This window comes from Notamacropus eugenii, chromosome 7 (assembly GCF_028372415.1).
Source record: "Notamacropus eugenii isolate mMacEug1 chromosome 7, mMacEug1.pri_v2, whole genome shotgun sequence".
In the NCBI taxonomy this organism is placed as follows: domain Eukaryota; kingdom Metazoa; phylum Chordata; class Mammalia; order Diprotodontia; family Macropodidae; genus Notamacropus; species Notamacropus eugenii.
The window spans coordinates 16,686,460-16,703,860 of record NC_092878.1 but is presented as its reverse complement, the minus strand read 5'-3'; the positions used below and the strand labels follow the sequence as shown (position 1 = coordinate 16,703,860).

General features: G+C 36.7%; 1 protein-coding gene across 1 annotated transcript; it reads left to right on the top strand.

Annotated features, from left to right (window-relative positions):
* Positions 1–4,867: 4,867 nt before the first annotated feature.
* LOC140513224 (olfactory receptor 4F15-like) lies at positions 4,868–5,838 on the top strand. The gene has a single exon (XM_072622706.1). It carries the CDS (start codon positions 4,900–4,902, stop codon positions 5,836–5,838), a length of 939 nt encoding a protein of 312 aa, XP_072478807.1. The 5' UTR covers positions 4,868–4,899.
* The last annotated feature ends 11,563 nt before the right edge of the window (positions 5,839–17,401 follow it).

Below are 17,401 nucleotides of genomic sequence, written 5' to 3'. Positions count from 1 at the left end.
AATCATGTGAGGTAAGTACCATTTATTTATTTTTTATTTTTTAATGTTTTACAATCACTGCCATACAATTGAGATTTTATCCCCCCCACACCTACCCCCTGCTACCCCCCTCCCTCCCCACGACTGCATATAATTCTGTATAGGTTCTACATATACTTTCCTATTGAGTATATTTTCACTATAGTCAGGTAAGTACCATTTATATGCGAGGAAACTGAGGCATGAAGAATTTAGCTGACTCGTTTAGGGTCACACCACTACTAAGTGTCTGAAGCAGAATTCAAACTTAGTTTTTTCTGAGTACAAGTCTAGCACTCTATCCACTATATCACTTCCCTAAATAAAGCAGTATTGCAGATCAGATTTCACATTAGGAAGATCATTCTGTCAGTGCCTAGCTTGAATTGGAAGGGAAATAGGAATTAATCAGATTATCTAGGAGTTTGTGTTTTATGCTTGAAGAATTCAGGAACCATTTAAATTTACTATCCCAGCAATGCCATGATCAGACTTGGTCTTTAGGAAAATTCATCTGGCAGTTTTATGGAAGAGGGGTTAGAGAGGGAAGATAATAGAAATGAATCCAAAATTTTTCTACACAGTAATAGATCTGTTTCTAGGGTGAGTGGAGTAAGTTCTCCTACTGGGAGTTCTCCAACCTGATGAAAACAAAACTGTTTTAACTGCTTTTTTTGGTTCATGCTATAGACCCCATAATGTAGGATTAATCTTTTGTCTGCAATTTTTACATACTTTCTTCTTTCACCTGATGAGATTTACAGATGGAAGTCAGATGAAATTTGTTGCAATAGAGAAAATGATTTCTTTTCAAGAAGTGAAAATGTGTTTGTTTCTCATGTTTCACAGCTATACCTATGTTTGAACTTCATGAAATTGTCCCAGAAAAGGGCCAAAGGATATTTTTTCACAAGGGACATTCACATCTCATCCTTTATTAACATTCCTCTTAGCTACCATGGGAAAACCCAACCCAATCCTAGGAGACAAGACTTTTGGTTAAATGATCTCGGGCTGGCAAAACCATTCTCTTCAACATTACTTGGGGGCTAATGAGCTGTCTTTCTGCCTATAGCAGCATTTTAAATTGCCCTTAGTGTTTCTAGTCACTACAAATGATTAGCAGGCCAAGTTTTGGGATCCCTTCAGCACAGTTACAGTATCAGGTCTTGCGACAGAACAGGTGAGTAAGACAGGTGGAAATAAATTCTACAGCAGATAAATTCTTCCAGCAGACCATCAGAATGACCAGACCTCCATGTTTCAGGGTGAATTGGTGATTTAGGGAGCAACATCACTGATTATATGGCACATTGTGGAGGTAGGGATGGGGACAGGTCTGGAACTTCCTTTCTCTAGGAAAAGTGTCAATAGGGGAAATAAGAAGCCAAATACATGAAACGAGGGTTAATGTGAAGGGTTCCAGGTCATGGAGATATGAGCATACATACCTGGTAACAAAACTTGATTTCATCTCCTGGTAGACATATCATAGAAATAAGTAAAGAGAAAAAGAGAAAAATAAAAACAAATTTAACCAACCACTCAAAATTTATAGAATTTTCTTTTTCTTAATGAAAATGTCTACTTACCCTTCCCCCTTCTCTTAGAATATCTGTCCTCTTTATTAATCTTAACCCACTCCCTTATGCTGTCTGGATTTCATGGGTGATCATTTCTATGGTAATCTCTTTTGAATACTAGAGTCAAGTGATTTTCAGATCTTTCCCTCTGTTTGCAATGAAAGTGGCAAAGTTCTATAATCTGATTTTCTTTTATCTAAACGTACTATCTAGTGTTTTTGGGGAAAATCACAAAACCCCAATGCCAAGTTCATTGCAAATTTATCCCATTCAAACATAGCTGAAACGCTATTGCTATGAATTAATCTTCATCTCTTATAAACCTCATTTATTTACCTAATTCTAAGCCTTTTCCATATTCCTCAAGCTTCCATATAACTTTCTTTAACACTCTGTAGATGATCTAGTCTCCTACTTTAATAAAAAATCCTGAGACCATCTAAGAACCTTCTTCTTTTCCACCTTGCACCTATCACCACGCCTTTTCACCAGCTCAGTATTTCACCATCTCTTCTCCCATTTTCTTTAGTTTTCCCATTATTTCAGAGAATGAATATGGAGATAACATCTTTCCTGACTAATTCTTCTACCTGTTTCTTTGAGATTACCTCTTTTTCTTCAGTTATTCAAAGTGATTTATCAATTGCCTCTCTTTTGGATCTTTAATTCTTCTCTTTTTCACTGATTCCTTTTCCTGGATGTACAAACCTCCCCTCTAATAAAAAACAAAACAACTCCTCCAAAATCCCCTTGTTGCATGTCCTCTGGTTCCTGCTTATTCCATTTCTAAAAGTGTGATCTAAGCTAATTTCATTTGAATCCTACATATATTCATTAAGTGCCTGCAAAGTGTAAGTGAAGGGACAGTGTGACAGAGGGCAGAAACTTGGACTTGGAGTCATGAAGATCTGTGTTTGAGTCAAGTGAATGAGAGTCATTAAACATTATAAAACACCTACTATGTTCCAGGCACTGGTAAATCCTGCCTCTGGTACAAATTAACAAAGCAACATCACTGCAAGAAGTTTCCAATCTGATCAAAATCATAACTCCTTTTCCTGCTACCCTCCCAAAACATAAAAATGCCCAAGTCACTGTGATAATGATAGGGATACAAAGATTTAAAGAATCTTTGAATGGTACATTCTTGGTCCTGTCCTCTCCTCCTCCCATTTAAGGCATTTGAATTTTATTCAGTAGGTAGTACAGGCTGGAACAGAGACTATTGGAGGTTTTTGAACAAGGGAGTGATGTGTTTAGAGCTTCTTACTAGGAAGATTTGATGTCATTAGTGGCATAGTTTAGATGGAAAGGGGAATAGAGAGAATCATGGAGACTGTTAATGAGATTATTGCAGAAGAGTCAATTAAAAATCAAAACTGTCTGAAGTGGGTTAGCAGTGCACAGAGTCTGGTGTTGGGAAATGGGAAAGCTGTGACCTTTCTTTTCCCTTAAGGATAGCCTAGGAATAGATTAGGGACCAGAACTGAGTGCAGCTATTTATCACTGGGAGTTGGCTCTTAATTGTGAGATTAGGAAGAAACATTCCAGGGTAAGGGTTTACTGAATGTTTATAGATTGATAAGGAAGGCTTGAAGACACAAGCAGTCCAAGTTTATAGATTCACTGTTCTTTGGACTCTTTTGCCACCTTCCCCTCATTGGTGTCTTAGTTCTTTTTTGTCTCCTTACCATCATTATATTTTGCCTGTTTAAAATTTATTTCTGAAATATTCTTCATTTACTTATTCTCATCATATTTACCTTCGTTATTTTCATTTTTTTTTCTCCATCATATCTTCTTTGGAACTTGCTAGGGCTGCATATATCCCATTTCTTGATTTTTAAGCCTTTGCTAAAGTTGAACTCTCCTTCCAGGCTGGAAAAGGCATTGCCTCAAGCTTTAAGGGTTTTGTGCATCTGTTTTCGGATCTAGTTCTGGTGGTCTATAAGCTTTAAATTCCCCTAAGATGGTGTGATCTAGGGAGACATATATTCACTATTCTCCTGGCATGGGTTCTGGTGTGTAAGTCATTATAAGCACTCTTTCTTTTCAGCCCTGGCACTGTGCTCCCTGCTCCACTGCTGCCACAAACTCTGGTGTGCTAGTGCTCCTCCTCATTCTGGGTCTACCCCTCAGGACTGTGGGTCAGATACTAGTATGGAAAAACAATAGATTTCCTGCCTCCACTGCCAGGGAGCACACCCCTGTAATCCCCCAACCAGAGATCTGACCCTCTTACCTGTCTCTTTCTCTAAATCTAACAAAGACTATATCCAACAGCAAGGTCCAGATAAGTGAGATTAAAAAATTCTACATCTAAATCTCACCTTTTGAAATGGTCATGTAGAGTATGCTAATTTGTTCCAGGTAGTGGAAACATACGGTGAACTGGAATACTATTGCCACACCATAATTATATTCATTATTTACACTAATATAAACATTTTTTTGTCCTACTGAATGTCCTGAGTCCCCTTCTATCTCCTACAACAAGCTCTAATTGCTAGACCTAACTAGGTTTCCTTCATTTGCTTTTTGTGTGAACAGTGAGAATATTGGTGTGAGAAGATAAAAAAATAGTATAAATAGTAATAGCTTGACGTAACCCTTCCTAGTTACTATGCACACTTATAGACATTTTCTCAGCTAATTCTCACAAAATTCCTCTGAATTATAGTACGTAGGACAGGATGTATTAGTCTTAATTTACATATGGGAAAACTGAGGCTAAAATCTCACAGGTTGGAAGAAGCAGCCAAGTGTGCAATCATTTCAGCTTTTCCAACTGCAAGCACAGGATAGGTTGCCATTCTCTGCTACCATGGACAGAGGGAGAATGGGAATCCAAGAATGCTTATGACGAGATAGAAGAACATCCTCACCACCAAAGGCAAGTACTACAGGGTGAAATGAATGAAGCCACCACTCTTTTCTTCTCACATTTTGACCTGGTGCATTGCATTGCCTACCTCTCCTAACTCTTTTCTGTGTAACAATCATCCCTTTGCTTTCACCCAGTCATCTCTAGGAAAAAAAGCTAGAGAATTGCCAAAGGACAGGGTTTTAACTAAATAAGGCAATAGCTTTGAAGTTCTATGTGATCACAGATTAAGAAGTTATTCTGGCTATGAAATGGTGAGATGAGATTGGATTTCCATAGTATTACACGTAGGAAGCCTAATGTTTATTGAATTGTCTTGAATTCTGGGATAATATTATCATATCCATGAATCTGAATTCTCTCTTTATTGTCTTCCTACAGGCAATTTCAGAGAGTGCCCTGCTGAATGAATCTATGGACAGAGTGAATCACACTCAAGTGTCTGAATTTGTGTTCTTGGGACTCACTAATTCTTGGGATATTCAGCTCCTGTTCTTTGTGTTTTTCTCTGTTGTCTACTTGACAGGCATGTTGGGAAATTCCCTCATTGTGTTCACAGTGACTTCTGACCCTCACTTACACTCTCCTATGTATTTACTGCTGGCCAACCTTTCTTTTATCGACTTGGGGATTTCTTCTGTCACTGCCCCTAAGATGATATGTGACCTTTTCAGAAAACACAAGGTCATTTCATTCTCTGGCTGTGTCACCCAGATGTTCTTTATTCACTTGATTGGTGGTGTTGAGATGGTGCTGCTTATAGCCATGGCCTTTGACAGATATGTAGCCATATGTAAGCCCCTCCATTATCTGATTATCATGTGTCCAAGAATGTGCACTTTACTTCTGGCTGCTGCCTGGATCATTGGCCTCATCCATGCAGTGGTCCAAATGTCTTTTATAGTTGACTTACCCTTCTGTGGGCCCAATAAGTTGGACAGTTTTTATTGTGATCTCCCTCGGTTCATCAAACTTGCCTGCACAGACACACACAGACTTCAGTTCATGGTCACTGCCAACAGTGGTTTCATGTCTATAGGTGTCTTTCTCATTTTGATCATATCCTACATTTTCATCCTATTCACTGTTCAAAAACATTCATCAAGTGGTTCTTTTAAGGCTCTCTCTACTCTTTCAGCTCACATCATTGTGGTGATTTTGTTTTTTGGTCCAATTATCTTTTTCTATGCATGGCCATTTAACACATCCCACCTGGACAAATATCTTGCTGTCTTTGTTTCAATTCTGACTCCCTTTCTAAATCCAGTCATCTACACACTAAGGAACAAGGAGATGAAGTTGGCAATGAGGAAAGTGTGTAGCCATCTGGCTAGTTTCAGGAAAATCTCTTAAATGACTTGATGTGAAGACAAGAACTTTTAACTTCCACAATCAGAAAGTCGAAACAGAAGTTGTAAGGGAAGAGGATAAATTTGGTTGTGAACACATTGATCTATTACTTCCTACATGGATGAAAATGGGAATTTCAAATATGGATTTGGCAATAGGACTCTAGAGATGGGTGAGATCTTTGAATGTTGTTTACATAAAATATAACTCTAACAATAAATATGCATGAGACCATTATTAGGTAGTATAAATGGAGTAGAAAGGAAATCCAAGTGCAGAAATTTGAGGTGATTTACTATAATTATAAGATGGGAGGAAGCTAATGAAAGCTAGTGAAAGAAACAGAGACATAAAGGCAAGAGTAGGTTGAGAAGATTTTCATGTCAGAAAACTGTAGCATGAAGAGAATTTCTATAAAGGATGTTTGTGGACAATTTAAAAATGATGAAATAACTACAGGTTTTTGCTGACTCTTCTTCAACTCCAGTGTAGAACCCTTTCTTGTGGATTCTCAGTGCATTATCTGTAGGAAAAAAATGATTTATGCAATTAAAAACCTAAGTCCTTTTCCATTCTGGTTTCTTTGAGGAAGCCTGTCAATTTCTTTTTGAATAATTAAAGTATTACTACCACGAATATCATGTACCTAATTTTTATAAAGAACTTATCTTTGAATTCCCTAAAACATTACTTATGAACTTACTTTGTTTGCTTAATACATGCATTTATTGTGTGCCTAATAAATCATACCATAGGTTCTTCTTGATTCTGCTTAATTAGACACTCTAATTTTTTGAAAAAGGACTATTTGGTTATATGAAGAAACCAAACTTTAAATGATCTGAAACACTGTACTCTGTGTGAACCTGTTTGCCACGTAGCCCTTCTTGGGACTGCTGCTTTTAACTTTTTACACACATTTTCTGTGGGCCTCCATGGAGTTTTTGTAAAAATAGTTTCTGAATTTTTTTTAATTTTTAAATTTTCAATCTCTACTTTTTAAGCTAAAGCTGGAATTTGTATATTTTTCTTAATCTAGAATCAAATTCTTTCATGGGGGATTCTATTAGTTTACCATCACCAACCATGTACAAGTATAAAATTCAACTTGATTAATTCTAAATGTTCCTCACATATTAGGCCCTGTAATATATGTTAGGTATATAAATGAAAAGAAAGAAATTCGTACCATTTAGACATTTACATTCCATTCTGAGTGGTGTCTATCCAGGATATATAAAAATAAGTACAAAATATTCAAAGTAGTAGATGGAAATAGTTCTAGTACCTTGAGGAATCAGGAGACAGTAAGAATATGAACTGGACATTGACCTATATATTTTAAAGAAGACTATGAATTCTTTTTATTCTCTGGGATCATGATGAGTCAAACCATCCAATGGAGTTCTTAAGTCTTTCAAACTTGTTTGAGTTAGAATAAGACACACCTCATCAATGTAGGACTTCAGTTTGCTTGCTTACATTTTTGTTACAAGGATTTTCTTTCTTCTTTTTTTCCAGTGGAGTAGAGTAAAGAGGTGGAAAGGGGATAAAATAGATTTTTCTTTGTTGAAAAAACGTCCTATCTCGAGTATATTCCTTCTCATAAACTTATTCTTTCCTCATTACTCTTCATTTCTTATTTGCTACAACCTGTCATTCTGTCTTTTTGTTCCAATTTTTAAAAGATTCTGTTACTTCATTCATTTGTGGTCCTCAGATTTCATCACTTGACTCACTTGAATACTTTCTGGCTTTATACTATGTGACTTGCATTTTCATCAGGACTGTGGCATATTCAGAGAGGGATAACACTTTCTTACACCCTCAAAAAACGTACAATGTAGTGATATGAGGGGCACAGGAAATGTCAAATAAGAACACAAATAACAGTAATTCTTGAACCATCCCAAAGCAGTGTATGTTAATCAATACCAAGGGAACAGAATGGACCATGTCACCAAAGCTATGAGTTTAGGGGAAGGAGAGCTCTTTATGGGTTGGACTGGTCAAGGAAGTCCTCACAGAAGTGGGTCCAATGTGGGCATAGAGACCTAGGGTATGAGATAGAGTATTTCAGGTGGAGGAAATAGGGAGTAGAAAAGCTAGGAGCTGGGCAAATAAGGAAAAACAATTTTGGGGAATGGGGAGAGGGTCCTGAATACTTGGAAATTCACATGTTTATAGGAAAATTATAGGACATGAAACTCAAAAGATAGGTTCGAATGAAACTGGGGTATGTTGAATGCCATGCAAAGGAATTACAATTTTATTTGATAAATTTATCTTCTCAAGTGAGATCATGTACATATAATAATTAACAAATCTTAAAGTAGTATGGGAAAGTTTATTATAATTATTATTAAGTAATGGGGAGCCATTGAAGGTCATTGAGAAGAGCTATGCATTAGAAAGATCAATATCATATCAGAGTGGATTAATGGAGGGTGGGAAGCAGAAACTAGACATAAGAATATTTCCTAGTCCTTAGTTGTAATAACCTGAGGGAGAGACAGTGAAGATTTGAATTAGTTTGGTAGTAGTGGAATGAGAGAGAAGGGAAGAATATAATATATTGTGGAATGCTTGAACGCCCTCCAATTCACTAAAAATCCAATTTTTCTCCCTGCTATTTAGAGCAAATTATTCTTTTGTTAAAATTATTTTATTTGTTTTCAGTTTTCTACAGTCACTTCCACATATCTTAGATTTTTTTCCTCCTCACCTCTCCTCCTTCCCCACTCTGTTCCTATTCCCTCCCCAAGATAGCATGCAATCTTGTGTAGGTTGTACAATAAATTCTTATTAAATACATTTTCACCTCAGTCATGTTGCATAGAAGAATTAAAATGAATAGGAGAAACCAAAAAACAAACCAAACCATTACATAACAGAAGAGAAAATGGTCTACCTCTATCTGTGATTCAATTCCATAGTTCTTTCTCTGGATGTGAAAGGCATTTTCCCTCAAGATTCTACTGGGAATGTTTTAGGTGCTTTCATTGCTATGAAGTACTAAGTCTACCAGAAAAATTCCTTACACACTGTGGTTATTCCTATGTACAAAGTTCTCCTGATTCTGCTCCTTTCACTCAGCATCGGTTCACATAAGTACTTCCAGACTTCTCTGAAATCTTCCTGTTGTTTATTTCTTACAGCACAATAGTATTCCATTACATTCATATACTACAATTTGTTCAGTCATTCTCCAGTTGATGGGCATCCCCTTGATTTCCAGTATTTGGCCACCACAAAGAGAGCTGCTATAAATATTTTTGTATATGTGGGGCCCTTTTCCATTTTTACGATTTCTTGGGAATACAGTCCTGGAAGTGATATTGCTGGGTCAAAGGGTATGCACATTTTTGTAGCCCTTTAGCCATAGTTCCAAATGAGCAAGTTATTCTTGTTTGTAAACTTGTTTGTAAATTTGTCTTTTGGGAGAATGTATTCCAAGACCTTCTCTTCTGAGATCCTGACTATGGTACATTCTTTTTGGAACTGCTTGTTTCTGGATGCTTGTCTTTGTATGTGCTCTGGATTTTGGTTGTTTCATTCCTGGGATTTTGACTTTTGGGATTTCCTTCAGAAAGCTATTAATATAGTCTTTCTTCATTTTGCCTATTGGTTCTAAAAGATCTGCGCAATTTTGACTTGTGATTTCTTAACATGTAGGATCCAGACTTTTTTTTTTAAGCATAGTTTTCAGAGGGTCCTAAGGTTCTTAACACTATCTCTCATTGATCTGTTTTCTAGGTCAGTTGCTTTGAACTTCAGATATCATACATTTTCTTACTTTTTTGAACCTTTTGAGCTAATTCTAATAGTTTTCTCATGGAGTCATTGATATATTTGGTGTATTCTGGTTTTGGGGACTCTGTTACTTGGGTGAGGTTCACTACTTTTTCTTTTAAGTCCTCCTTTCAAGTCTTACCTTCAGGACTTTTATTTCATTTTTTATCTCTTGCTTAACTTAATGTAAATAGTAATTAAATCAATCTTAGTGGAAAATCCATTTTTTTTTTTTTGCTTTGAGTTACTGCTTTTAGTTGTTACAGATTTCTTAGTTCTTTTTTTGTTATTTTTGTGGGGAAGGGTCTCTGGATCTAAGATTTTTTTTTAATGTTCTTGCATTTTCTTTGATTTATTCACTTTTTTCAATTATAGTTCATGAATTGGAGCTTTGTCTCAGGGCCATTACTTATTGCTATGTTTACAGGTGAGGTGGTTTGTTGCGTTTTGTCTTACCCTAAATCCTCTGATGTTGACCTTCACCTCCCAAGGTTAGCCCATCCATACCTTGATCTTTGAATTTTAGAATGCCATATCATGAAGGTCCTCTGTGGAATGGCAGAACAAAGTGCTAGGTACCTTGACGGTATAAGCACGGCTGTACAGCTGGACACTGCTGTTACCTAAGACTTCCAATGTCCCCACCCTAGCTCTCTGATCCCTTTTTGGGACATCCCTGCTAATCAGGGAAGGGAGAGAGAGAGAGAAGGGGAAAAGCACTTATATAATACCGTCCATGTTTTTATGATCAAGTGCTTTTTATCCCATTTGATCCTCCAACAGTTCTACAAGGTACACGCTATTCCTCTCCCACCTCCAATTTTACAGTTCAGGGACCTGAGACAGAGGTTAAATGACTTGCCCAGGGTCACATGCTAGTAAGAGTGTGAAATTAGAATTGCATTCAGATCTTCCTAATTCCAGGCCTAGCATGCTATCCACTGTGATACCAGCTGCCTTGCATCACTCGTAGGGATTAAACAAGGAGTAGAAAACATTACTTCCATCTCTGAGAAAAATAGACTATCAAAGTCCCTCACACCTTATGGTAAGGCAGCCAAATACATTATTTGGTTGATATGAATGTTGTAATGACAACAAAGTATCTCTCACTTGGAACCATTCACAATAGGAAGTGGTCTGAGGAAGGTCAGTTTGACCTTGTGAAGTCATAAAGTTTTTTTTTTCTACTATAATTTTACTCAGATTCCTTATTATGACATCCAGGCTTCTTCAGTGTTGGGAATGCATGACAAAAATTCAGTTCGAAATAGTATGCTTGTTGTCTGAAGGCCAGTTTAATTAAGTACATGGAGCCTCATAACTAGAAGGATGATGTGCATAATTTTTTAAAAAAACATTTTAAAGATAGTCAATTAAAACAGAAGGGTTAGGGAGCAACTATGATTGGTATTAAAGGAAGCATTGACACTAAGCATAAAATATTTTATTACTTTTGAGGTAGTATCCATCTGATTCAATCTCAATCAATTTAATTCAATCCAATCCAACATAATTCAATAACATATTTTAGGCACCTAATATATTCTGTGGGGATAAAACACCTGAACCCATCTCCCAGGGACATCATAAATGGAACAATCATTTTATGATTTATTTTAGTGCTTGACACACAACAAGTACTTAATAAATATTTATTGATTGATTAACTTCATATTTTTATATTTTCATGTTGAGACTAAAAATGAAAGGTAATGGAAGAATAAAGATGCATAGCTTACAAGTCAAGATTTTGGAAACAATTTCTAGTTGTCATTCAATAGTCTGTGTGAAATCATATTCAGAGACTCATACGATTTAGACTGATAGTAAGAAGGTATGCTGTCAACTTGATATAGTTTAGTATTGTCCCCTTCTTTGTATCCCTCTCTTTTTAAAAAAAATAAACAACTTTTATCAGCTACAGTCATAGTACTTGTGGTACCACCAAATATGAGTGAAAGAGTTCACTTGTACAAATTGTAAATTCTTCCTTGGTGGCACTCCATCCAAGGACATATATCTATAAATCTATCTATCTACATCTATCTATCTATCTACATCTATCTATCTATCTATCTATCTATCTATCTATCTATCTATCTATCTATCATCTATCTATCTGTCTCTCTGTCTGTCTATCTCTCTCTACCTCTCTATATCTACAAATGAACATACACATATTATTACATATGATATGTACTTATATGATAATTAAGTATACACACATGTTATAGGTAGTCACATGCCCATATATATAAACTATGCATATAAACATATATGTGTGTGAATGTATATATGTCAAAGGATCAAAAGGTCCTTTTCAGAAGAACCATGCACACAACTTCACTAAGCTCTTTTATTAACAGCATCTTATAGTTATCATGGGAAAACCAATAGAATCCTCGGAGACAACCCTTTTGGCCAAATGATATCAGATTGGCAACCCCATTCTCTCTAGCCTCACCTGGCTGCCATCTGGGTTGTCAATGAGGTGCCTTTTCAGTTATGGCAGCATTTTATGTATTTCTTAGCTCTTCTAGACACTATAACCAGGAACATACTGAGGTCTGGGATCCCATCCAACTTCCTGACAATTCCTGACAAACCAGAAGAGAAGAATAAGTGAAAAGATGAAAACTGGAGATATGGGAGGAGGATTAACATGGCAAAGGAGGTATGTGAGAGAGATTGAAATTCATTCTCCAGCAGGAAGAATAGATGTTCCAAATGCCAATGCTGTAGGGATGGAGAGGATATTGGAGGAGGCTTACCCATTTCACAGAATAATAAAATGTTGCTGGATGTAATGGGGATGGGGATGGAGTTTACAAGATTATATAGACCAGAAGGGACCTAAAATGAAACCCAGTTCATAGCTGAACCTAGTTCAACCCAGTCATTTTACTAATGAGAAAGAGAAGTCTCAGAGAAATTAAGTGCTCTGAACATGACGACACAGAGAGGAAAAAATGTAGAATTGAATTCTGAGTCCTCTAACAGCCGAGGCAATGCTCTTTTTGGTATTTCACACAGAACAGGATTGTCAATATGTTTTCCATGTTACAGAGATAGATATCCATCAGGAAAGTGAACTGAATTTTATCCCCTTATAACATCAGGGGGTTATCAAAGACCCAAGTCAAAGAATCAAAATCAAAAGTCAAGGTGGAATTACGATTATCTCCTTTCTCCTAATTTACTTAATCTTGACTTTTTTTTTTGATGGAAATCTCCGTTCTCCCCTATTCTGTCAGTATATTTCCTCTGTATCATTTAATTTGTTTCCCTGTGGAGCCTGGTTCTCATGAGTGACCATATCTATGGTAAATTCACTGGTCCTTGGAATTCCCTCCAACCCCCAATCAGCTGATGACTCCCCATCCTGGGAACACTCCATTATCTGTATTCTTTGATACCCCTCCATTTAGCTTAATATTACTGGAAAAGTCCCCAAAATCATAATGAATCTCTTGTTAATCTAGGTTCTTCAAATAAACACTTTATTTCATTCTTATGGGGTGATGTCCCCCATTTCACTGAAAAGATTGAGAACATTTACCGAGAGCATCCTAATATTCCCCCTTTACCTTGTCTCTTTATTACTTCAAAATTTGTCCTTATTTTCACTTATTCTCTTCCCTGTGGTCAGAGAACGTGTTATGGAGACAGTTCCTTTCCAAGATTAATCTTTCCTCCTGTACTTGTAAGACCATTTTCTTTTGCTTCATTGATTGTTTTAACTGTCCAATTAGCTCCCCTTTAGTATCTTCATTTTTTCCTCTCTCTCCACTGATTTTGCCTTCATCTGTAAAGTCTTCTCTATGTGATAAAAACAGTGCTTCATTGATGTTAAGAAGCAAGGGACAGGCAGAACTGTAACTTACTAGTCTTTCTTTTTCTTTCCTTTACCAAACTTCTAACAAAGGCTTGTTATACTAAATTTCAATTCAATCCAACAAGCATTCATTAAGTTCTCATTATGTTGAAGTCAGGAAAGAGCATAGCAGGATGGACAGAACTCTGGCCTTAGAGTCATGAAGATCTGAATTCAAGACTTATCTCTGACAGATCCTGAGGGAGTTTCTGAACCAAAAGTCCCTACACCAGTGGGGTCACTCTATCACAGGGGTAGAATAACAAGAGACTTCAGGTACTAGGAAGTTAAGTGGTGCAATGGATAGAGCACTTGATGCTTACTAGCAATGTGACCCTGAGAAGACATTCAATTGCAATTTCCTCACCTGTAAAATGGGTGAATAGAAAAACAATAGTACCAGCCTTGCAGGATTGTTGTTGGGATCAAATGATATATTAACTGCAAAATGCTTAGTACAGTGCCTTGGAATATAGAAAGTGATATGGAAATGTTGACTGTTATCATTCTGTTATTTAGTATTATCCTCTTATTTTATAGGGAAACAAATGAAATCCCAGAAATTTTTCAGATCACACAAACATCAAGTCACTCAGGCAGAACTGGAAGTTAGTTATTTCTTTTCCCCCCTCACACTATGAAGTGCTCTTGGTGAGGTTGCTAGGTGGAGAAGCAGTTAGCCTGCTTGACTTGGAGTCAGGAAGACCTGAATTTGCCTTCTACCTCAGACACTTAGTAGCTGTGCACCCTGGGCAAGTCACTTAACTTCTTTTTGCTGAAGTTTCTTGTAGGTAAAATGGGAATAATAGCACCTACTTACCCCACAGGATTGTTGTGAGGATCAAAGAGCTAACATATAGAAATTGCTTTGCAAATCTTAAATAATTACGTAAATGCTATTATCATCATCATCATTGTTGATCTCTATCTCCCCATCCATAGACCATAATAATCAGTCAAGAAATCAATCAGCAATCATTTATTCAGAACCTGCTGTATTCCAATCTGAGCATATAGGTATAGTGGTTAGAGCACTGGGCTTGCAGTCAGAAAGATTCATCTTCATGAATTCAAATCTGGCCTCAGACACTAACTAGATGTGTGATCCTAGATAAGTTATTTAACCCTGTTTACCTCAATTTCCTCATCTGTGAAATGAGCTGGAGAATGAAATGGAAAAACCATTCCAAGAAAACCTCAAATAGGGTCATGAAGAGTTGGGCATGACTGAAAAATGACTTACTGATGACAAAATATTCTAAGCACTGTTGATAAAAATACTCCCTACTCCCAAGGAGTTTCCATTTTATCTGGGGAGACAACATGCACATAAATGTATAGAATAAACACAAAACAAATTTAAGATAATTAGGGAGGGAGGGCACAGATGTAGTAAAGATCAGGAAAGACAAAGTTGAGAGTGAAGCTTGAGCTGCATCTTGAAGGAAAAGGTGAGTGCTTTCTAAAGCATGGAAAATGGCCAGTGCCAAGGGACAGGGAAGGATGGTAGAATGCCTTTTGTGATGATTAAAAAGGAGACAGATTTTGAAGGTTTTGAAAATCAAATTAAGGAGTTTGTATTTTATCATAGAAGGAAGTTTTATGAGGAGGGGAGTGATAGATTGAGAGTTGAATGTAAGAAAAAATCACTTTGACAGCTGTGTGTGGGATTGACATGACTGAGTACGGAGGCAGTTAGAAATGTTTAGGCTACAGGTAACGAGGTCCTAAACTAGAGATTTGGCTGTGTAAGAGGACAGATGTACTGTAGATGTAGAATGGTCAGATTTAGCAATTAATTAGACATGTGAGTTGAGGGTGAATTATGAGTTGAGGATAATGCCAAAGTTATGAATTTCAAAGAGTGGAAGAATAGCGGAACTTTTGAAACTGAAAATGAGAAGCATGGAAAAGGACTAGCTTCTTTGGAGAAAGATGAGTTCTGTTTTGAGCCTGTTAAAATCTGATGTCTCTGAGACTTCCATTGAGAAAAATCCAATAGGCCATTGATGATCTATGATGGACTTGCACTGGTCCTTTCCAGCCCTAAAATTCTGTTCTTCACTTATCTTCCTCTACTTATTTTATTATTTCATTTCCATAATCCTTTGAGGGCAAAAGTCTAACTATGTATTTCCTTTTTCAAAAGTCCTCAGGGGCTTCACCTTGCTTCTAAGATCAATTTCTAATTTCTCAGTCTACACTCTGCCTCTAATTTTCCTTTTTTAGTCTTATTCCTCACTACTTCCCTTCACTAAATTTCCTTTCCAGCTAGATTGAAAATTAAACTGATTTAGCTACTAACTGATCTAGCTACTCTAGGTTTTTGTGTTTCCATCTCCCACCTTTACACATGGTGACCTCTGTATCTCTGCCTCTTGAGGTCTTTAGTTTTCTTCAAATATAAGCTCAGTTGCCATATCCTTCACAATTCTCCTCTCACCCCAACTGCCAGTGATTTCTCCCTCTTTAAATTATCTTCTATTTACTTAACTGTACACAGTCCTAGTGCCCTGCTAGCCTGTAAATTTCTTTAGGATAGATACCATTTCAGTTTTGTCTTTGTCTCCAGTTCCTAGCCTAGAGGCAATGTTGTAAGTACCTAGCTAATTCTTATGGATGAATAAATATGTATTAAATTGAATTGATAAAAGAAAATGCAAATACAATATTGAACTATGTTTTAGAGTGTCATTATTTTCTTCTGATGGTAGGTAGTGGGAAAATTTCATGCAGCAGCTTTCATTGATCAGGTAGTGCTCCACATTATAAATGTACCAGAGTACAGAATATATTTAGGGAGGGTGAGAGGTTCAGTATTGTAGAAAGGTATGTTGTCAAGAGGGGACTAATATAAAATAATCCAGGATATATAGGGTAGTGGAAGACTGTAGATAACTTTGTAATCTAGACTAAGAATCCTAAATTTAACTGCATTTAATATAGATGTGTTGCACTCTTTGGAGCACTTAATTGGCATGATCTGATCCATAGTTCAAGAAGCTTAAGCTGGAAGAGATGTGAAGGAGGGATTGGAGAGGGGAGAATGTGGAGGAGGAAAGACATATGCAATCAGAAATTACTGCAACAGTTTATATAGGTGAAAATTAAGAATAATGATGATGGAAAAAAAAAAGAGGGGATGAATTTAAGAGATGTCTTGGAAATAGATGTACATGATCCTTTGACAAGAATGTGATTAAAGAGAAACAAAAATCAGAATAGCACCGTTATTTGAAACACATATACATGGCTATCTGATGCAAACAGCTGAATTTGACCTTGATGCAAGCCTTCTTGCTTTCTTTGTATCCCCAGTGCTTAGCACAGAGCCTGGAACATATATTATTGGTGTTTAATAAATGCTTTTTGGCTGACTGAGTGACCCAAGTCCTATAGGTGCTCTGTTAACAGAAGGAGATAGTGTGAAACAGAGGCCCTGAATGTTCTTGATAAGATAGGAGGAGTCCATGCTACAAAAAAAAAAAAGTGTCTCAAATTTGCTTTGGCAATATTCATCAACAAAAATCACCAATTAGAGGGTGAAATAAATGAATTCATTAATTCTTTCTATTTCTTTTCAGATTCTGCTTGGTTATGTTGCACTGCTTTGTTCCCTCCTTCACCTCCTCAGCCATTTACTATGCAGCTGTCATGCCTTTGCTTTCAGGAAAACCTTTCTAGGAAAGAGTGAGAGAAGTGTCATAAAAGGTTATGGTGTTAACTTAGAACCGTGCTCTATGTCAGTGACTTTCCACTTAAATTTCAGTGATATAAATTGGTTTATTATAGTACAGTCTTGACAACTGAATTGACTTGGATTCTGGGGTATTATTTACATATCTAGTAATTTGGATTCTTTCTTAAGGTAATTTTTCAGAGATGGCCCGGCTGACT

Excerpts from the sequence above, each read along its gene's own strand:
- LOC140513224 (XM_072622706.1), top strand. The coding sequence starts at position 4,900 with ATGGACAGAGTGAATCACACTCAAGTGTCTGAATTTGTGTTCTTGGGA.